General features: G+C 34.3%; 1 protein-coding gene across 7 annotated transcripts in view; it reads left to right on the top strand.

Annotated features, from left to right (window-relative positions):
- Positions 1 to 17,017, top strand: part of LOC133171581 (uncharacterized) — a 66,940-nt gene extending 49,923 nt beyond the window's left edge. For 3 of the 7 annotated variants that reach the window (XM_061306354.1, XM_061306357.1, XM_061306358.1), the window contains exons 2-10: positions 11,241 to 11,304; positions 13,648 to 13,756; positions 13,923 to 14,083; positions 14,198 to 14,276; positions 14,379 to 14,455; positions 14,562 to 14,822; positions 14,921 to 15,046; positions 15,157 to 15,309; positions 15,528 to 17,017. In XM_061306354.1, the coding sequence (XP_061162338.1) occupies positions 11,241 to 11,304; positions 13,648 to 13,756; positions 13,923 to 14,083; positions 14,198 to 14,276; positions 14,379 to 14,455; positions 14,562 to 14,822; positions 14,921 to 15,046; positions 15,157 to 15,309; positions 15,528 to 15,910 (1,413 nt within the window). In that variant the 3' untranslated portion in view covers positions 15,911 to 17,017. Of the gene's footprint in view, positions 1 to 384; positions 1,429 to 5,162; positions 5,258 to 7,299; positions 7,991 to 9,129; positions 9,563 to 11,240; positions 11,305 to 13,647; positions 13,757 to 13,922; positions 14,084 to 14,197; positions 14,277 to 14,378; positions 14,456 to 14,561; positions 14,823 to 14,920; positions 15,047 to 15,156; positions 15,310 to 15,527 lie in introns of those variants that run through there. The other 4 variants (XM_061306359.1, XM_061306352.1, XM_061306353.1 and 1 more) reach the window with 4 other exon arrangements.
- Positions 17,018 to 23,570: the final 6,553 nt, after the last annotated feature.

Here is a 23,570-nt window from a genome sequence, read left to right as displayed (position 1 = left end):
TCTTCGGAAAACATGGAGGATTTCTGGTGGCAGATAAAGTTTATAAAAGGTCGTATTGTGTGTTGCTCGTGTTCGCGTGTTGGGTTTCCTACATCCACCCATTGATGCAATAGGGCTTAATCACGTACGATTCTCTTGAGAAATTTGATGCATTTTGTCAGATTTAAAACATCAGGCAAACAAAAATGAACTAAACATCGTCGAAAAAAAGTTTTGTATATTTTCATCTGTTTAAAGAGAAATTTTCATTCATATAGAAAATGAAAATAGCGAACATCTTGTGATGAGTTTGCATGACCATTTTGGGTTGAAAAAAAAAATCGCCTTAATGAAGGCTGCCATGGTAACAGTGGAATGAAATTTCTGTCATATTTATGTCTTGTCATTTGATATTACTATTATGTGATACAATTTTAAAACGTTTCACCTTAAATTGATTGAAGGTAGGAAGTGTTAGCAGCGATAAAAATCAATATGCCGGCGAACGCGGTCTCTCATCATAGCGAGATACAGAGTCGGAGAAGGTAAACTCTATTTTGCTCAGTTTCACCGTAGGCTATTGTTTTACTGGATTGTTTTGAAAAACACAAAAAGACATTATTGGAGCTTGGGTGGAAGATTAGGGAAAAGACGCTAGTTTTTGTTCCTTCATAAATAAACGCTATGGAGAATGTGAATTGAAGTGGAACGAAATTTTTAGAGTGATTGCTGGTTTTCTTAACAATCGGTGAAACACAACTCGTTTCTTTTACTTGCTTGATAAAGGACACACTGTTTTACCAGCGTATTATGATATTTTGATTTAATCAGTTATTGGGGATTTTATATAAGAGTAATTTACTTGATGTACGTTAGATTGTGACAGAAACGTTTGTTTGCTTACTGTGATTAGTGTCTGTATTTATATTTTTCCATCGCGCACGTGCTAAAAACGCGAACTGCGGGGAATGTGTTTAGGACTGGCATACTCTCACAACCCGTTAATAACGCCAGATAGGAGATGTTAATGTAATTACAAGGATACCAAGTTAACAGTGTCAGATTCTTTTCTCCAGGAGTGTTTAATATTTAATAGTGTTACATTTGCATACTTTTTCACCACTTTGCCATTGTTTCGATGCTTGCCAGAAACAAAGGCGAATACTCATTTTTGATGTAGTGCTTACGAAACCGTAAAATGACACCTATATGATTCATGAAAAAAATTGTTGAAGTTTCAAATATTACAACTTCCCTGTTCCAATTTACGGTCCACTTGTACGATGACCGCCATCTGTCGGTGTAATTAACCTTCGGAGCTGGGACAGAAGTTGACACCGTCTTCATCTTTCCAAGGACTTTAAACCCTTTGTCGTTGACGGAGGATTTTATTTTATCACATCAAACACCTGACCTACGACTGATATGAGTCTCACGGGGAAGATTGAGGTATATATTTAACATCTCCCTAGGTATCCTTTTTTAATCTTATCAAGGAGATTTGAAAGTGAATAACGCAGTAGTATACGATAATGGTAAAAAAGGAGAGAATTTATGTAGTTATATATAGTGAGAGTCACTTGTAAGTATACAAGAATAAAGTTGTTTGTCCTCTGCTTCATTTTAAGCATGAAAATTTAAAAATTGTATAGCTCAATGTAGAATTCAAACAGCTTCAAATCCTCAGGTTGTCATTAATTTTTACTGTTGTTTACTTACTCTCTCTATCGGTCATTACAATTTCAATTATTTATACAAGGTAAAGAGAAGAAGAAATTCGTTTCATTGATTATGAATACAAAAGAATTAATCAATTTTAATTGTTGTATAAACTTTGTGGAGGTTGGCGGGTTTGTACTCTCGAAACATTAGTTAAATTTTCTTTTAATCATGATACATCAATGTAATAAAGAATAATGTTGGTTTCGGTGCAGGTTCCCCTCTTTCTGTTTTCTTCTGTTCTTTTGTCTCTGTCCTTGTAGAACCATAAATACTTGTTCATTCAGCGTTCTGTGTCCTCCTTAATAATGTTTGAGGCTCCATACTGCACAGTCTACCTCATTATTTGTAATTTAGATAACGTTACGCCAAAGTAAAAGTCGATTGAAAAAAATGATTTGGAAACTACATCGTGTCTTTTTTGGTTAGAAAGATGGGCCTGATGGAATTATGATCGATTTCGCGTTACTGCCTGTCCGCGAGGAATTATTACAGGAAAGGTTCATCTTCGCACGATTCCACTATCGAAATAAAATCCGCTATCCCTGAAAGTAAGAGGGTTTTTACATGTCCAGAAATTGTGTCTCAAAAGTTGAGAGATGCAAGAAAGTTAAGTTTTTGAAAATATCAAAGGAGAAAACTGCTTTAATTTTTTTCCAAATTAAAATGAAATAAAATTCGTCTCTTCAAATTCTGAATAAAATAATTGTTGAAAATTTCCATGACAGATGTCATAAAATGTTAGCAAACTATTGGTTGTGTTTAAAAACCTGTATATAAAGAATTTGCACTTGAAGTAAACATTTTTCGTCCAAGTTGGAGGAAAGTGATGATTTCTTTGTCACGATGTTCTAAACCTTTTTTTTTCAAAATAAAAGATAATGTCCTTTTTCAATATAAATAAAGAGGTTTTTGCAGAAAAAAAATTCTTTTTTACTTTATTTTCGTTATACGTTTTCAGATGTAATTGCTCAGATACACGATCACCCATAGTGTAGTGTTTACTGTTATCTATAGCATTCTCATTTACGCTACCCCAACAACAAGGAAGGCAGCGGGCAGAAATATGAACAATATATTCTTGTATGTTTTAATGAGGTTAAGCATGTTACATAAATATTCATTTATTTATGTATATATGCCCGAAACCTCTGACAATAAATGTATTTACTCAAATATGTGTCGTCATTCTATCTCATAAAATGCAGCCAGCACGGCTATTAAGATGAAATAAAGCGCAGTTTCTGAACGAAATTGTAGACTTTGTCTAACACATTTTTATGTGATATGGTATCTGTTACCCATTGTATTCTTCATAAAATAAACATGAATTGAAAGCCTTCTTCCCACATCGTAAAAATGTTACATATAAAATGAAAAGAATACGTAACAAAGTAAATCGAGTATACAGTCAGTACCATGATTCAGAAACCGGAAGTAATCCACGATTTAGAAGGTTACGATTGACGGACCCTTGCTAAGAAGGACCGGACCATACATTTCTATCATTTAGCCTCAGGTGCTTGGTGTATTGGTTTCTATAGATACTACGTCTATTTATCTAGATGACTGTGTTAAGTATACAGGTTCGTCGATGCCTGTGAAATCAACCAAGTAAGAAATGAGGTTTTAATAAGGCTCTCGTAAAAATGAGATAAATGCCAACACATGTATTGCTTTCATAATTCATATTTACATCATATTTCTTTTCAATTTGCAAAACAAGGTTGAAAGTCTTTGATCCCTTTATTATGTATACATTTTATGATTTGCACTAATTCATTTTTAAAAATAAGTTTAATATCTAATGAATCCACTTGAATGTATTTTGGGGATTAATTTTAATGAGGGGTGAAGTTTATATATATTCTTACTTTTTTTGCAAAAAAATATATAAACTATGTTTTCATTGAATTTCTCAAAATGATTTTAACTAAGAATTTCAAGTGTACATCTCAATACTGGTAATAAAATGATTAAATTGGCTTTATTTTTCAAAACTATAAGGAAAAGTAAGAGCGTCAATGCTTTATAAAGTCACCACAGCAATGAGGATATGACGGGTTTCAGTTCAGATTTGAATCATAAAATTCGAGACAGGCATTAGTCAGACATGGGGTACACGAGTTTATCTGAATAAAAAACATTTTAGATATCCAAGGTTACACCTGTGTATACAGCCTTTATATCGAGACTATTCATGTCGGTAAAATATTTGTGTTGATTGTGAAATTCAACAAAATCCATTTTATTTTTTTTTTAAACTTTGTTACCATGCGAGGGGGTTGCCTTTGTGTATTTTTAGGGTTTAAAGCCCGTGTAACCGGGTATAATGAACAGTTTCTATAACGACACAAATTCGATTATTGAAGTTTAACCAAGCTTAAAAACCCTCAGTTTAGGAGGCCTTTCGAAGGGACATCGGGTTTTCCTGTGTGTTCTGTATTTTAGGAAAATTGGGGGATGAGGGCATGTGTTTAAAATAAAAATTACCCTTTTAAAGTGAATAAAGGATGAAAAAAAAAATAATTTAAGAAATGACAGAGAGTCAATGTTCCAACTAATTCTGTTAATGTATCGGTGGCCAGCGTTGACTGTGAAATGGGTATTTTTTTTAATACTGGCAGATAAGATTTTTAGGAAAAAGTTTCAATTTCTTGACGTTCCTTTGGACTTTCCCTTGTTTTAAAACACTCATTAGACCGTCCCCTACCACTTCTTCAACGTTCCACCTCACTGGGCTTAATCCACCACCCCCTGTAGAACAGTTCTTAATTAACTTGTACATGTACTAGTGTGTTACATTGTGATGTTTAGAATTAATTTTATTTTCTCCCTTTTGTCTCTCTTTTCCTTATCTTATTTATCGATTTTTTTTTAAACACAACGAGTATCAGTTTGCATTTGCTTTGTTTCTTTCCACTATCGGATATTTACATACATTTCAGATGTTTGAATTCCAAAGGAAGTCGTGTCTTAAAACTTTTGAATTATTCAAGAGACTAATAAAAAAATAAAGAATGCATGGATTGATTTGAGAAAATGAAACAAAGGATTAAAACACGCAGCAGCTGTCTGTACCAGGCAGTGAACAATGCCATTCGGAAAACGTACCACAGAAAGCTTTTTAAAATCTTCATTTTCTTGATATACAAAAGTATCTTCCAAGTTTTACAAGATGAAATCATTGGTCTATTGCATTACCCTCCCAAGCGGCTCGGAACCCCACTCTCACGTTGCGTGACACCAATATCAAAATCATGAAGGGTAGCGAATACTCGCCTTTACCTGGTGTCTATAATTGAAAAAAAAGAGATCAAAATTCATCGTTCAAAATCGTCTCATTGTTGATGTTCGTCATATAGGTATCATCTAAATCAGGACGTGTATCTTATACCTGCTGAATGTGAAGACGGGAGTCTGTGGCCGTCTTATGTTATATAAGGGAGAATATTCATTTTAAATTGTTGAGGGATTATAACTTGATGAAAGTATGATTAGTCTTTGTCGTGGACAGGAAAATATTGAAAAATATGACTACTGTAAACGATTTAGAAAGGTAAGAAAATAAAGAATCATATGACTATTGTAAACAATTAAGAAAGGCAAGAAAATATTGAAAATGACTAGTGTAAACAATTTAGGTAAGAAAATATTTTTTTAAAAATATGACTATACTGTGAACAATTTAGAAAAAAAAGTTATGTATACAGTTTTACACGCTATAGTGAAAAACGAAAGTGGACTTCAGAATGGGAAGTGTTAAATAATAAACATTTGTGACAGAATTATATCCAATGGTATACATACTTAAAATACTTGTAGGTTAAGCTTGGAAGCTTGGTGTTTTTGCTCCTGTGTGCAGAATGAGTCACTGTTGGATGTTATATGTAACATATGTATTTTTCTCGTGGACTTATTGCATCACCTGCATGTTCATTTGCTAAGTAATATGTCTATCGCGAGTGAAATATATTATTTCTATTCTTTATTCTGTAATGGTCTAATTTATTTAATTATTTTGTCTCTCCCTGATAGTGATAATATATTATAGAATCAAAGGAGTTATTCCGCTTTACATAGATATTAAAATTTTAAAATTATGTATTTCTTGAAATGTCAAAGATTATGTTATCTATACGAAAAATTAAACCTTCTGTTTTTATTGTTTTTTAATATTTGAAAAGTTTTTTAAACTTAAATCAATTAAAAAGAAAAAAAACCCAATTAATTTGATGTTGAAATGATGATGAGCAAACGTTATTTTCCGTTCAGTAGTTTAGATTATGTTAATATTATCGTTCAGTAGTTTAGATTATGTTAATATTAACGGTCAGAAAAAGGCTGAATACATGTTATCCATAGTACTTTATCTGCAGATGTGTATCTGTCCATTAGGGGTGTTTGTCTTGTTCTTATATGTTTATTGTTTGGAGATTGTATCTATTTGCTACGGGAGGCCACTCTTATCTTCTTCGTACAAATGCAGGAGTTATCTTCTCTTGCTTGCTGCACTAACAATGAAATCGATGGGGTTGATATTTTCCCACTGATAAGTTACTTTGCCATTATCAATTATCAACAATGTCAGAAATAAATGTCAGGAACATTAAACAGAATATCCGCTTAACAAGTCTGTACACTGAAAATCTACTTAGCATTCTGATAATTCGAAATATATTTAAGAGACGGCTCAACCTCCAAACTGGTCCATACTTTGAGACATATATGCAATGAGAGAAAATTTAAACTGAGTGCAGTTCATTGCAAGGGCATCAGTTTTATTCAGATGAGCTCATTTTTGCACGATGTGCACACAGGTCCTCCAAATTTAGCCGTGCGTTGTCGCAACGATGTTAAATATTTTTACATCTGCTGTCCATGTAACAAAATATTTCCGAGATGAGACACTGAAAATAAATGTCAATAGTTACTGTACTGTTGGGCATCCAGTTAATTGTGTAAGTGGTATACATGCACGTCAGTTCAAAAGGGGAATTTAACACAAAATTTATCAGTTCCCATTAAGATATGTAAAATACATGATATTGAAAATAAACAGAAGACTTAAGTGTGAACAACTTACTTGTATAAACCAGTACTTTGTTCCGTAATTCTAGATCTTTTGTACCTGGCTTAAAACACAGGTGAACTGACAACCTGTCCCCAATGTCACATTTTATGGACAGCACGTTTCTTTATTATTTTCCGACACTTGTAAAATCGTTAATTCAATAGCTACATACGTCTTTTATTATATTAATTCGAGCTTCTAAACACATATTGTTGTAACAGATGTAGTGAATATTTTACTTGGATTAGAATCGTGTTTATTACTGTTTTACCCATGTTTTCAAACTTCTGCGGTAATTACGTACTAGTGCTCCTTATCTTTTAAATAACGTTGCCATGGAATTTTTCTCTGAAATGATGAGAAAATGTCTAGTTTTGTTATTTTGATTTTCACAAAGAAGTCTGTATATAAGTATACGTCTGTTACGTCTTCTGCCAGATATTGCTTTCTTTTGATTTATACATACGTCAAGCTTTTCTATTCTGGAATAATTTGTGCGTTGAAGTTTTCCACCTCTATAAAACGAAAAACTGTGGCAAACAAGCAATTGCCTTTAAATGTGTTATATCGACTCTATATTAGAAGAAAACAAATAGACCTTGTAATATTTAAAAGTAACATCAAACGGACATGGACATTTTACGTACCTGTATCATTGGATAGCAGTTGTTAAATGCTGGGACTTGTTTACTTTTTGTTGTCATGTTTACTAATGACTAAAAATATGACTTGTCTTTTATCTGCAAAATTTAACTTTTCAACCGAGACCCCGCACCAGCCTTTTATAGTTCTCTAATCAGCTCAAGAATTCACCTGAAAATTACGAGGGAGTTTCAAGGAAGGGTATACAAACTGAAAGCTGTAGTTAAAACTTCTTAACGGAAGGAGGAGTTAAGCGCATTCTCTCTGTGTCAGTGGAAGATTATATTCATTTAACCCAACCAATGTGACACGCTGTCCACATTTAACTATCAATAAAAACTTTCAAATTCTTGCAACTTTGGAAAGGTGGCATCAGCTTTCTCCTTGGCCATTTAAGTGTGTATCGATAACTAATCTCCCTCCCCCGATCTCCGGTTGCAGAGTGGTCTGAGTGTGTTCTACTAACCCCACAGTGTATCGTATTGCAGAGGTGTGAGGATGGATGTTTGAATATTCACAATGCTTGGATCTCGTTGTTCTAATATAATATGCGATACGGGCGATGTCTCTGATTCGGTAGGTATCATTTTGATATAAAAGAAAATGTTCTCATTATAATAGTATTCCCAGCTGAATACTCTCAATCCTATCACGTGCTTAGCAGAATTTGATTATAACGCGAGCTTTAGTGATAAAATCAGGTGGTTTCCAGAACTTGGCCATTTTTTTTTTCATATCGACCAATTCCTTTATTGAGTTTTCTGTTTTTGGTCTTCAAGAGTTTTGAAGGATATTTTTCCTTTCCTCTCAAGAGAGGAACAATAACACACTTGAAGTCAATATTGGTGATATTTCAAAGACAATTATCCCGCGGTCTGTGCTATCGGCATCGTATGTGGTAACTAGTGCTCGCTGCCTGAGACGATATTAGTCAATATTCTCTCTAAAACAGTGTTCTGTTTCTGTGAAAATTGCAAATTAATTTGGTAAAAGTTTCCGATGTTGTAGAAAGTGGTTATATGGGAATTCTATATTGCTCTCCGTGATCTTGGTAGAACCAGCAAAATTGAAAACCAATGCTTTGGGGAGGATAGTGACGATATGAAAAGTTCGCACGATATCTTGATCAGAAGTAAAACAAACATTATTTTATTGGTTGTGTTTCAATCTTTTGAGTCTGCCTGTACCGAGTATTTTACCTTCTCCTTTATTGCATTTCTGTGAGACTGGACGCAGATGTTTCAGGAAAATTTTACATCAACTTTTTTATGTGTATCGGAAATCTTTATTTAAACCAATCTGGTGCTGGTCTTTGGACAAGGAACGTCAAAGCTGCCCAGTAATTGCTTAGTTTAGGAGGGTTCGAATTTCAAAGTCTTCTAGAAATATTTCTCTTTCAGTCCATAATTATTACCAAGGTGACGAAAAGGCGTTAATTAAATCGATTTTTCTGCAAAAATTCTTGGAAGAAGGGAAATTCGAAAATGAAGATGGATGGAGAGATAGATTTAAGCCGTTTATACATTTGTGAAATCTCCATCTGGGACGGGGTTTTTGAGCACTAATTAAGACTGGCTAGTCCTCATCGATCGGAGAGGCCTGGCTTTCTGAGACATTGTATCGAACGCTTTCGGGGAAAAACAGCACCAAGATTTGTGTGAGTTAAGACTGATTTCTTTGGAACTTCAGGAATAAACCCCGGCACGCAGCGCGGTTCGATGGCGGAAGAACTGCTTGAGATAATTTGCCGTTTGAAAAGTATACAATTATTCACGGTGATTGTTCCGATTTAAAGAGAACTTGTGAAGGGACTCGGTCTTTATTCTTTTTAACGATGTTATTTCTAGCCATGGAAAAAAATTGCTACCAACTGACATGCGCATACGTTTGTTAAACAATTATCCAAATTTTGTGTATTGAGTTTGTAGATAATAGTTTGTCATAGGATATGAGGAATTTATGTTGATATTTGTGTAACATTTGGGAGCCGTGTATACAGTAACTAGTCACATCAGGACATAGTGATATAGATGAAAACTGCAGCTGATTTGGATGTGTAATTTTCTTTGTGTGTGTTTTATTTTTTGAGGATTAAGCATGTCCATCAGTAACTGTGGCCAGGTGATCTGCCACACCCCGTACACTGTAGTAAGTATTTCCCAAAGGACTTCCCCCCCCCCCGTGTCAAAATGACTGTTATTTTCCTTTTCCGGTGGTTCACAGTTTTCTGAACTGGGTTTGTCTTCTGTAATTGATTCGATTTACCGTGATTAGTTTCCTGTTAAATTCATGTCTAAGAATATAAATGAGATTATTACAAATCTAAGGTGGTTTTCAAATGTCATATAAAAGTCGGGAATTTTTGCGAATTACATCCTCGACAATAATTGACTTTGTTCTGCTTAAGTGTTTTCGTACCCACTCCGTAAGCTCGGCAGAAGTGTACTTGAATAACAAGAAAAATGATACAAGGGCTTTCAACTGGCAGAATTGATTACATCCATAAAATAAGTGTTTCCCTTTTCGGGTTTCAAAATATCTCTCTCTCTCTCTCTCTCTTTTTAATGAAGTATATTAACTGTGTGAATTCCTACACCTTCGTTTAGAAGTAAGGTGTACTTCAACAACTTATTTAAATTACATACATTTTAACATTCTTGAACTTGAATGCAAGGTATTTGAGTTGAATTTCAGCAGTAAATTACCCACTTCATAATCAGACAATTTTGGTGCCTACCTGTATTATGTTTTTGAAGAAGATTGAATTACTTGTAGAAAAGTAAATATGACCTTTTGTGTCCTGTAAGTTCTTGACACAAGTCTTATTACAATTCTGTCTCTGAATTGCTGTACATGGAATTGTTAACTTAAAATACGAGACCGGTCACTAATTGTAAGTTCTGTAGCTTTATTTGAGAATTAAATATCCCGACACCAATTGTGAGTCAATATTAGCCCGGGTAAGAGAAATCACACACCCGTATTCCAATTAAGCATACAATTTTCTCTATTAAACCAATATTCATTTTTAAATGTTTTCCCTGTCAACGGAAATAAGACAAGTTATTATTGAAATATTTCGATTTGTTCAATATTCCACATCCAATATTGATATAAAAAAAATAGTAGAAGGAAACATTTGAACAGATTAAATGTCTCTATTAGTTCCATAGATGAGCTGGAAAACCTACATGTATACGCTAGAAATTTAGAACAAGTTATTTTGATGTCTTCATTTTTACACATAACCAGGTTCCACTGTTTACGAGATCCTTTTAAAATATTTTTTAGATTTATTGATAAAACTATTATTCAAAACATTTAAGAAACAGTATTGATTTTTCATTGGGAAAAAAAACCTTTAAACTTTTTATCTATTTGTAAATTAGTTTCAACCGAAAATAAACAGACGAAAAAGAATATCTCATTATTTCAGTTATGCTTTCTCTTGAGAATGTTTATAAAATAAATCTTATTCGCTTGTTCGAATGAAAAACTACAAAATATTTTGGAAAAAAAATAGTAACAATTAGAGAAAAATCCTGGGCTCCGTCTTTATGATCTGACTCATTAGTCTTGCCAACAGAAAGCATCGCTGTATTTTAACAAAACCACAAAGGTCTAAGCCGATAAGTAAGATAAAAAAAGGCAGCGTTTTGTTGAAAAATTGTTCAAGTTTAAACAAATTCGTTGGTCCACGTGCTAAAATTCCAAAAATTCTGTTTTAAGATTGAACAGTCAAGATGGTGGGTGTTCTGAATATATTAAGCTTAAATTCTTTAAAAATAATTTTTGACAGACGATCAAACATTTCTTTTTCTTTCAGTTTGGGACAAACACTGGACAGACCTCGTCAAAATGTTCTAAGAGCACCACGTATTGCCCGTCAGGTAAGTTCTTATATATTTTTTTGATTATTATCGAAAAATCTGATTCCTGGAATTAATTAAAAGTATACATTCATTATTTAGTGAAAGGTAATTAACAGCATGAAATCAACCATAGAATTCACTTTGAATATGAAAAATCGATGGAAAACTAATTTAATTATTCATTTCAACATTTCACAAAATCCCCTTTATAACGGCTCATGAATTAAAACCAGCTTCATAAAGTTATCCCTAAACGAGGAAGGCAATATTTGCATTATAAATGAATATTTCTCAATTCAAAAGCAGAAATATATCAAAACCACTTTCCGATTCTCATAAAAAAGACTCTGTATGCATTATATCGACAATAAAAAAGGAGAGTTTCAGTAAAACTAACAAATCTGTCTCCGCAGAAAGCGGAAGGCTTAATCTTGGAAATGACTTCTAAGAGCTGGAAAAGACAGATATATCACCGGGCGATGTAAACCGGGAAAATCAATAGCAAGGCCCTGTTTGTTTCTCTTGCAATGTCAGTTTCATTATTCCGTAATGAACGACCGGAGTTAATTTCCAATATCTATTTTTCCTGAGTCCAAGAAGCGGAATGCAATGATCACGGCAATTAAACTTCTCCTACAGACGATCTCAAGAGGCGGCCGTCATTGATAGTTTCTCCGATGAATTACTTTTGACATTGGAGAATATTAATTGAAACATGTTTAATTGATACAGGAAGGGGCGCTGTAGCATGCATTTCTATCAATTTTGTTGTATAGAAATTTGCAATAAACCGGATTATTAAGTTAATTAGTATCATTGGGGATTCAATGTACTAAAGCAGAGAATTGAGCGCTTTCTGCATTTGTTAATCAACATTTTATTTAATGAAAGATGGCCGAGTTTGTTAAGTGATCATTGTAATGAGTCCATCTGTAAATTTGATTTCCAGGATACAGAGTGTAAGAAACTGTTCTGGTATACATTCCAGAATCTGATCGAGTCCTATTAAAATGCACTGTTGTTCAAGTTGTTTTATTTCGTAGCAATTATATTTATGCATTATTTTTAGAACTTTTGAGGATCCTTTTGATAAAAGTCTTGCTAAGCCGAGAGTGCACCACGATTCCGCACCCCTCTCCTTCAATAGTCTAGTGCTTTTGATGTATAAGCACTTTACAACATGTAACTAAGATATTTTATAATGAAAGATATAAATTATTAAGACTTTAGTTGGTGAGGAAAACATCAAATGAACGTGTACAAGTCGGCTTCAGATGAAATCCGGTGTTGTATGAACGAGGAATAATTTGTATACCTGAACAAAAAACATTTCAACATTTCACAATATCCCCTCATGAATTAAAACCAGCTTCATAAAGTTATCCCTAAACGAGGAAGGCAATATTTGCATTATAAATGAATATTTCTCAATTCAAAAGCAGAAATATATCAAAACCACTTTCCGATTCTCATAAAAAAGACTATGAATGCATTATATCGACAATAAAAAAGGAGAGTTTCAGTAAAACTAACAAATCTGTCTCAACATCTTGTTTTATCTCTGTATCCTGTATCCTCTGAACTCTGTATCCTGGAAATCAAAAAAAAAAGATCGAAAAATAAAGAAAAAAATCTAGACAGTGACCAAGATACACATGTAGGCTGACCCCGCCCACCCATGCTCAAGCTCTTGACCGTTTAGGAGAGTTTTCAGACAATGGACAGGAAGTGACGTGTAAACACCCAAGATTAGATCGACTTAGGCTTAGTTGTTTTTCTGTGGTCAAAAATAAAAGCCCTGAAGTTTTTAACAATGGAGTGTTAGATTTAAGGGTGTCCAAACCTGGGGAAATAAAAAAAAACATTGTCCTCAATTATTTACATTCGTGTATTTAGTTTAAATAAAAGTTTAGCGAAAGTTCAATTGTTAATCCGCACCAAGTGATCTTTTCGGTGAAAAAAAAATAATTTAAAATATGTCTGTATGATTAATCACTTATATGACTACTGCTTTGCAGGAATTTTTTTAAGTTACCCCTTACTAAAACTTGTTCATACATAAAACTAATAGATAATGCAAAAGAATATCAAAAACATGCATGTTAAAATACTCTTTCTTACAATAGAAAAAAATATTTAAAGGAACTCGAATTTACTAACTCGCATTGGTTATGGGACCTATATAATTATATTATAGAAAGGAATCCATTAAGCTTACAAAGCAAATATGTAAATAAAAAAAATTCTCCCATCACTTTTGCAATAAGTAAAATATACAAGTTAAACCAATAGATAAATCCGGAATTATTATGACACCAGTTGATTTTACCAACAGATTACAGAATCTTTCTTCTGTTATAGGTCACTACTATGAGACCTGTCCTCAGGATAGAGGTGCCCGCTGTGTCCAGTGCGACTCCAAGTCCTATCAGCCAGACAGAAATGGACCACTGGACAAATGTAAAGCGAAGTATGTTTTTTTTTTTAATTCTAGGAAGTTGATAGTGATAATCAGATCGTTTTAGATCTGTTTGTTTTTTCATCTCGGAATACAACCAGCCTCTTGGGTTGAGATTTTACCAATGTTTCTGTGAACTTGGTGATGAAAGCATTTTATTTTCATTCCATGTCTACAGGACCACATGTGACCGACCAAACATGCAGTATGCTGATCAGGGAAGTGCACTCCGGGACGCGAAATGTCGATGTGCACCGGGATATCACTTCCTGAATACAGACCACACACATTGTGTCCCAAACAGCGTGTGTCCAGTTGGCTGGGGGCAAACAGATTATGGTATATACAATTTTCTTATCTTACAGTTTCCTAAAAATGTTTAAATTTGGAAGACTTTAGTTTTGATTTCACTTAATCTTGGATTTTATTTTAATTTTTTCTTGAAAATTTAAGGACAATGTGAAGATTGTCACAAACGCAATATGTACTCAGACAAGGCCGATAAGGTTCAAAGATGTCAAGTGCTTCGAAAGTAAGTAACCTTTTAAAATTACGGTAGAATCTTTTGTAAATGTCACCATTGATAATAATACCCAGAAAGGTCTACAAGATCAATCCTTGTTTTGTATTTCAGCTGTGAGAAGGAGAATCGTTGTACTAAACGGAGAAGTAACGGGACTTTCAATAATGAATGTGATCAACCAACAAAAGGTTAGATACATAAAATCTTTATAATATACTAAAACTGACTCCTTCTACATTCTTCTTTACTCCATTAATGTGATCCTATTTGCATCTCACCTGTTCAATGTTGCAGATATATCTAATTGCACAAACCCAGGACCTGCGACTGGTTCACAGAGGGCGCTACAGTCGTCAGCATCAGCTCCCTTATACGCAGGTGCAGCAGTCGGTGCCATCATTTTCCTTGTCTTGATCTTCTTCCTTGTTATGTTCTTGCTTTGGAAACGACGTCGTGCGCAGTCGAAGGACGACGCACTTTCCAAGGACCAGATAGAAAGCCTTTTGGAAAGAATAGTAACCCGGTCAGAGGGTGACGAGTCGTACAGTAGAAAAGGTACACATGTAACTTGGATCACTGATTGATGAAAAAAAAACAAACAAACGAACCAAAATAAATCAGTGTTTTGAACTTGATTTTTTAAATTCTTTCAGTTATTGCCGCCTCCTTCCGCGAGATCGAAGATCGAATAGACCGTCAGATCTGGAAGCTCCCTCAAGAGTTATTTAGGGAACACATGCAGCCCGCAATGTACGAGGTCATTGTTGAAAAATACAAAGGTAAAGTTGACAAAACTTACTGTTTCTTGCCTTTATGTTGTCATATCATTCTATTATTCGTAATTTATCATGCACATTTATTTTTATGAAATATATTGAACATTATTCAGACAAAGACCACAAGTATGCCATCAATGGGTACCTTCAGGATTGGCGGGAATGGAAGGGAGAGAACTCGGAGGCCATCAGTCACCTCTTTAAATGTCTCAGGCTGGTGGAGAGGGAGGACATTGTGTATGAAATCTGCAATAAATTTAGAGAAGGTAAACCCTTCTTATTACATGTATAATCTGAATTGATTTTGCAGGAAATAATTTTAAATACATTCAAGTTCATGTTCTAAGACAAAGCACGTATAAGAGTTAGCATGAGACTCTAGTGTTAAAACCTGGAAAAAATCTTGATAATAAGGGTTGAGTACGTCATCAATCAATTATATATAAATCTAAGTCTCAAGTTTTGGTTTCAAACTTTCTTTCAGGGTACCCTGAGGTTGTCATGGACGCTGAAGTCAAGCTGGACAACGGAATCGTCAAGAAAAGAAGTCAAAAAATCACCTTTAAAGAGTATCTTAAAGAAACACTATGTTGCTGTCCATCAAATCGTAAACGTTATACAGAGAAGGATGAGCCTAAGGAAACACAAGATTCCTTACTAGACGCAAAAACAAAGGAAGCGGAAATAAGCGAAAAAGAGAAGCTGGAAGAACCCGATGACGTCCCGCCGCTATCCCCCTCAGAAGCCGGTGCTATTTATAGAGAACGACCAAGCCCCAGTGCCCCTGTCATCGATGATGCAGGAAATGTGCATGTCATTATTCCCATGAACAGAGCTTATTCATTTCCGGTTCAAGCAAGCTCATGATTACATTGTATGAAATATAGACAACGTGCAATTTACAGCATCAAATGCTTTAATGTGCAATGATCACTGCATTCCGAGTTCAATAGGAATACACAGGTGTTCATAGTGGTGAAATAATATGGATTTTGAAAACATTAGTTGGGCGCATTATGTCTTTCATTGAAAATGAGAGCAGCCCTTCTTCTCGAAAGTTCGAATAGACTTTCTGATAAGAATAAACTGTACAGTACATTTTATACGTATAATTCGACATTGCGTTCTGTGAATTAACTTTCATCAAGTGATTTTTCATGTAAATGTAGTTGCTTTTAAGTTGTTGTGTGGATGGCTTTATCTTTATCTTACACTGACAACGAGACTGAGTGTATGACGTCATCAGAGTCTATGAGTATTCAAACAAATCGACTTCTTTAACTACATGTAGCTTGTGTCATTTAATCATGGCGAGATGGCTTTTCGACATCGATGCTTGGGTATGATTATTATCAAAATTATTCTTGATAAGAAACTTAATTATGGTAATAATCGTATTATATTCTGGTGTGGAATTATAAATGATGAACGGTGCACGCCATTTTATTGCCATAGTAACGATTTATCAGCAACTGATACGAAGCTATTTACTTCATGGTGTCTCATTAAGTTGTGTTAAAATCTTAATCAAAGCTTTGTCATCGGGTTATCTATTACAATTTACATCAATAAAGTACGGAAGCTCACGTCAAATTCATCTAAAACGGCATCAATGCCACCCTTATAGCTTAAGATAACAGCCAAATGGAAATATAAATGTGATGATATGAAATATTTTGATACCAGTATCAAGTGCATCGATTTCAAAATATGTTTTTTTATCAATTGTCGAAGCTATCAGAACAGTTTTCCATGCATTCATCTAAAATTATTGAACACGAATAGACAATATTATGTTACTTATAAATGCTTGTCACATTCGCTGTTGTGAGTTAGTGCTCCTCGGTATATGAAAGAAAGCAATTTACAATATGTTCAATTTATTTACTGATGTATATGTTTTTTATTTATATAATCAAAGGCATTTATTGAATAAATTCTAATAGCGAAATAAAATGTATTTTGATATGCTAACTGTTCTAAAATTTTTTTATTATCATCAAGTGTATGGGGGTAGCTGCAGTTATATATATATTATATACCCACAGCATATAATGTAAATCTCCCTCATCATAATGAAATAACCACAGCATATAATGTAAATCTCCCTCATCATAATGAAATAACCACAGCATATAATGTAAATCTCCCTCATCATAATGAAATAACCACAGCATATAATGTAAATCTCCCTCATCATAATGAAATAACCACAGCATATAATGTAAATCTCCCTCATCATAATGAAATAACCACAGCATATAATGTAAATCTCCCTCATCATAATGAAATAATCACAGCATATAATGTAAACCTCCCTCATCATAATGAAATAACCACAGCATATAATGTAAAATCCTCTCATCATAATGAAGACCCATCCCATAAGGCAGCTGTGGCGTTCCACAAAAAATGCATAGAATTATCATAAGCTACTCACTCACTAATTACCCTAAATATGACTGAAAAAGAAGACACTTTTCACAAATCTCTTAGAACTGTTAAATGCTTGTTTTTAATGGGGGAAGTGGATGCACACTTCCTTCTATCGGGACATCACTAGGACTTTTCCGTCAAGTCGACCGAGTGATTTTCCCGATTGACACTGTCTTCCCTTTCTGGAATCTTAACCCTTTTTTAATATTTATGCATAATGAATTCACGTAATGGAGATCAAAGTAAGCAATTGCAATCAATAGGTTTTTTTCACTAAACATTCAAATCACAAAGTCTAAAATATAAAATTACAGGTTGCACGTAGACTTGAATATCATATTCTTTCGCGCACCTTAGTTATAAACTTATATCAAGTTAAGTCTATTAAAACCGAATAGTAATAAATTTGATAAATAAACAATCTACAAAGTACAATCTTTACGTGGTTACTTTTAAGTTAAGAATGTGAATTTTAATTGACTTTCCTATTCGGGATCTATGTGGTGATAATTCGATTAGAGTGGTAATTCGTATAGATTTCGAATGCTGTTATAAAAAGAATTGGCTGTAGCTCCAGTCGACTAATCATCCAAAAGACTCGCACCACAGTACATTCACTCCTTATGTTCAATTTGATATTTATAATGGAGGCACTTCTAAATGTTAATATTGCCAAATGTGGTCAATTTTTTTCCCAAAAGAAAAAAAAAGCCTTGTCATCATCAACATATATTAGCAAACACATATGATAAATATCAGGATAATAATCTGTAAAGAAAGGATAAATATAATGAAATTCATTTCACCATAGTTGATTTAAATCGTTGTTTTCTTTCACCGGAGATAAACATCTTCAATGATAAATAGTGCGGGTGACTGTAACTCTGTATGGACCACAATATTAATAGGGACTTCAAATTTCTTCACCTTTTCACCTGAAAACCTACAGACCCACAATAAAGATTCAAAACACCCAAAATGTGACCCCGATGCGTAACGTCCTGGCATTTTTTCTAGATGTTATCATTTATATTAAATGAATAATGCACCATTTTTCCTTTCAGACTGACCCCATCCTATTTGTGGGGCCAATTTTATTTGGTCATGTTAATTTGAAAGCTGTACATAAAAAATAAACATGAAAGAAATCCAATATTCCCTAAGATTCGTTACCATGATAAAATGAAATGACAACACACAGCGGCCTCAGATTTCACTATAAATATTTATCGCAAAAATCTTATGTTTCTTTAGCTTTAATCTACCTCATACCAATGAGGGCACTGTGACCGTTCTTTTAAGTTAAATAAATGTTTCCAGTCAACAACTCTATGGCATAAACTTTTACGAATCTGTCGTTTAGAAATAAGTCCTAAAATCCGAATTTTAGTTTCTGTTAGACATATAAGGTAATTTGAAGGTACTTCAACAGAAAATGGGGAACAAATAGATCGCCATCATTGCAACCACGGTTTTGAATCCACATGCTTCCAAGGAAATCAATGTGAAGAACGTTTGGGATACCAACAACGATACATCGCCGCCATGAAACATTCATTCTTTGTTAAAGGGTCGATTTGTCTTTCGACATAAATGTCATCTGTATCAGTTTTACTTCATTTACATACATAGGATATAAGCAATTACTTACAAAATTCCGTGTCTTGGATTTCACCGTAAGAAGCAAAGCAGATTAAGGTAGATGTGTAAATATCTTCAACTGATACCATACATGTCAGGTTTAAGACATCCAGTTTTCTAAAAATTTAAATAAATTATCCATTTACCTTTCTTGAATTACATTGAAAAACATACATAAACAAAACTGTGAAATTCGCAGTTAAGGTGTCATGACACAGTAAAATTTCGCCAAAATGAAAATTAAAAAAAAAAAATCCTTTCCAGTCTCTGCCTACTCTTTAAATACATCAGTTTTCTTCTAAAAATAAATAGGCACTTATATTGCAGAATTTGACGAGTCATCATAGTTTTACACAAAGTCAGCCTGTTTTTGCTATTATAAAATGAAAGAAAAAATATACTAGTAGATAACTAATGAGCTTTAAAAATGGGCCTTACAGCTATGCCAGACCGTCAAGGTCATGAAACACCTTTATAGGTCATATGCAGAAAATCCTCAAGTTCCAAGTCAAAAAGTTCAGAATTTAAGTTATGACCTGGACACGATATAGTGATCTTGACCTTTGATCCTTTGATCAGGACCATTATACATCTATATAGGACATGGCCATCAACAGACAGATAGACAAATAGACCAAATCAATGTTTTCCCGCTTTGTTGAAGACATAAAAATATCACTAATAATGATACAGTACTAGTATCTTGTATTCTTGTTAAACTGGAAAACTTGTTATCGATGACTATCCCGCCCCTTCTCCATATTTGATTCCCAGTTTTAACTATAGAGGACACTCAGAGCGCATGCTTATGTCAATCCATTTAAAACTTTACAAGCTTATCTTAAAAAAAACATAGGTAATCAGAGATTACAGAGCTCATCTCAACGAATGTTGTCTTTAAGTAAGGCAAAGTCCCACACTAAACTAATAATCTAGGAATATGCATCCCTAGGCAACATTTATGCAATTTTGGTCTGATAGGGCTTGCGGTTACTTGGGAATCATCGTCGCAAACCACGGCCAAAATGTACGATCCTCTCCAGCTATATGCGGACTCCGAACCGGGGCTTGAGACGATGCTTGGGAATGGACTTACTTAAAAACTTTAACGTAGTCACTCATCCAGAAAATGTAAGTCAAATCCAGCATCTGAAGAAAGATTGAGAGTGTTCGTCCCTTGATGCATCATCCATGCAAGTTTGGTTCAGATAGGGCTTATAGTTACTTGGAAATGAGATCTACTCCAAAAACTTTAACCTGGTCACTCATCCGGAAAATGTGGCCGGGTCAGATCCAGCATCTGAAGCAAGTCCATTAGTGTGCATCCTTAGATGTATCATCCTTGCAAGTTTGGTCAATATAGGACTTAATGTTACTTTGAAATGAGATCTGCTCAAAAAACTTTAACCTGATCATTCATCCGAAAAATGTAGGTCAGATCCAGCGTCCGAAGCAAGTCAAGTAGTGTGCATCCTTAGATGTATCATCCATGCAAGTTTGGTCAATATAGGGCTTATAGTTACTTGGAAATGAGATCTGCTCCAAAAACTGGACACTCATTCGGAAAATATAGGTCAGATCCAGCATCTGAAGCAAGTCCAGTAGTGTGCATCCTTAGGTGTATCATCCATGCAAGTTTGGTCAATATAGGGCTTATAGTTACTTGGAAATGAGATCTGCTCCAAAATCTTTAACCTGCTCCAAAAACTTTAACCTGCTCCAAAAACATTAACCTGGTCATTCTTTAGCTGAAATTGCAGCATCTAAAACCTTGGCTGGTACAATGAAACACACAAGAAGCATCCTCCATGCATCTCTGATTAAAATAGGGCATAGAAGTACTTGAAAAGAAAACTGCTCCAAAAACTTTAACTTTAGCTGACTCCAACGCCGACGCCGAGGGTATTACGTAAGCTCCCCCAACTTTGTTGAGGTGAGCTAAAAAAAATAGGTGAGCTAGAGCTATAGCCATCATAAAACACAGAAGCAGCTATCTGAACCATTAGTTTAATTTGCTGAATCGATTAATTATCAATAGCAAGACACAGTGGTGTACTAGAGGTGGTTTTGGGGGACGGGTGGGGGAGATCTCAATTTAGAGTGGAGTGGGCTTCATGCCGGCAATATCATAACTCATTAACTGTGCTTTAAGCATTTAATACTAGTAGTTTACTGTAATTTCAGTTTGAGGTGGAAAATACAATTTTTAAGAGATCAGTAGAATCAATAAGCACCTAGTTTATAGTGTTCCAGTGTGGTACAATTCTATATCTTCTCGGGCCGCGGCCTTTCCGGCAAACTCGGAAAAGATATCCGGGGTTGTTTTTTCCGAGTTTACCGGAAAAATCCAGGAAGGTATCATAAGACCTAAGTTACTTTTCGTACATTTATGTACACGTTATAGACAACAGAACACAAAACTCCAGGTCATATGAATTTTCATATGAAAATACGAAATTGACATAGCACAGTTTATCTACAGTAGTATTCCCAGAGTTCCCTATCATGAAGTCGAGCATGCGTATTCCAGTAAAAAAGACACGTAGTTGCTAGCGCTCGAGAGAGCGGTAGCAAAAATTTAACGAATGGAATAGGTTGCAAGAGTGGGATTGATGCCAGTAACATATTTGTCTTGACAATTTTCAAAACCTTCTTGTGTCGTGCAGTCTTTGAAAGCAATACCGTTATCATAATTTCTTTTCAAAGATTTTGTCACTATTTCCGACTTCTTTGGAGAAGGTAACCAGAAATTTAAAAAAAAAAAACTGAATTAAACGGCGGGCTATGCCTATAAATGCCTTCTTTTAAAACACTTTTTAAACACAAAACATTGAGAACCAAAAAAAAAAAAAAATTAAAAGAACAACAACAACGAATAAAACAGCAAAAATAGTGACATTGTTTAAAGTGGGTCACCCGAAGGATGCAAAGTTACAGAGCAGCCAATAATCTCATGAACGGAATAACTTTCCCCTTAAGGAAGGCTTAAAAACTGCATGTTGAAATATGAGTCCTTGCAGTTTTATGTAGTCTGCCCTTAGATGTAAAATCTTGCGAGAATCATAGAGAAAAAAAAAGTTTTTACGCTGTGTAACTGTATAATTTTTGTTTCTCAAGCAAATGCTTTCATGTACTAATGAATCTTTCTTCAATGTAGAAAAATTAAACTATAATCCCACAGTAAAAAGTATAGTACGTCGCGTGAAGTTTACACTTGCCGGATGCCTCGGTTGGATTCAACTGAATCGACCGCAGCTGTTACCGTACATTTCTGTACCCATGCTGAATAACTCGTTCTTTCTTGATGCAGCGTGCACATCTATTTATTTATTTATTTTTGGTGTACATATTACGAAAGCCCATTGAGCTCATTTTCGTATTGTATTTTCGCTCCTCTACTATACGCTTCAACACTTGTATTGAACAGCATTGAGAAAGACAAAATGTGACTGCAAAAAAGATTTAGAAAGAGGAGAGACACATTCAATGGCGAGAAAACATAAAATTTCAGCTCGTGATAATCCAAGTTCAAAATAGTCTTTCGTTTTTCATTGTAATGAATAAACTAGATCATTAAAAAGTAAAACAAACTGTAGACTTACGCAAATGTCTCTGTTTTACAGGAAAAGTTTCGCGTTATAACGCGAAAGTTTCGCGTTTATTCGCGAAAGTTACGCGTTATAACGCGAAAGTTACGCGTTTATTCGCGAAAGGTTCGCGTTATAACGCGAAAGTTTCGCGTTATAGTGCGAAAGTTTCGCGTTATAATGCGAAAAATATATTGTTTTACCTACGAAAATGAGCTCAATGGGCTTTCGTATATATTCTACATATTCTATGTAGGTTAGTAGAATTTCTAGATTGTACAATGTTAAGCTAAAATTCCTTCAGGATTATCTTCTAGACATTTTGATAGAATTTATATTAGTTTCCATTTAAAGCAACATTAGCTGCTTTTTTCTTGTCGGCCATATTCGTTGTAAAATTGTAATTTTTTTTTTATTACAATGACAGGAAAAATGAAAAGTGATAAAATTCTATATATGCTACTTATATTTTCATTTGAATTTTTTAGGAGGTGAAATATGAAGATAACGAACAGTATAACCATGCTCAAATGTCCATTGAAACAATACAAATTTTAAGCAGAGCAAACATTAACCTACTAAAAACATCAGAGGTTGGCTCAGGTGCCCTGAGGAGTAAGGGTCTCCAGTCGACCGGTCACACCCGCCGTGTGCCCTTTGTCATGAATGGGTAAACGAAAAAAAAAGTATAAAAATAATATAGCCTATAACAATTTCCATGAAAGACATCAGTCTACATTTGAAAGCAAAATGACATCGTTGTCCTGTATAGAAATTAATTTTTAATATTATCCTATATATTCCATAATATAGAAATTTTTCTTCTGATAAAATTTAACGCTAAAATTCAACCCTTATTGATT

Source organism: Saccostrea echinata, unplaced genomic scaffold (assembly GCF_033153115.1).
Source record: "Saccostrea echinata isolate AGI-Se365-2 ecotype Australia unplaced genomic scaffold, CSIRO_AGI_Sech_v1 ptg000054l, whole genome shotgun sequence".
Lineage (NCBI taxonomy): Eukaryota > Metazoa > Mollusca > Bivalvia > Ostreida > Ostreidae > Saccostrea > Saccostrea echinata.
This window is presented reverse-complemented; position numbering and strand designations above follow the sequence as displayed.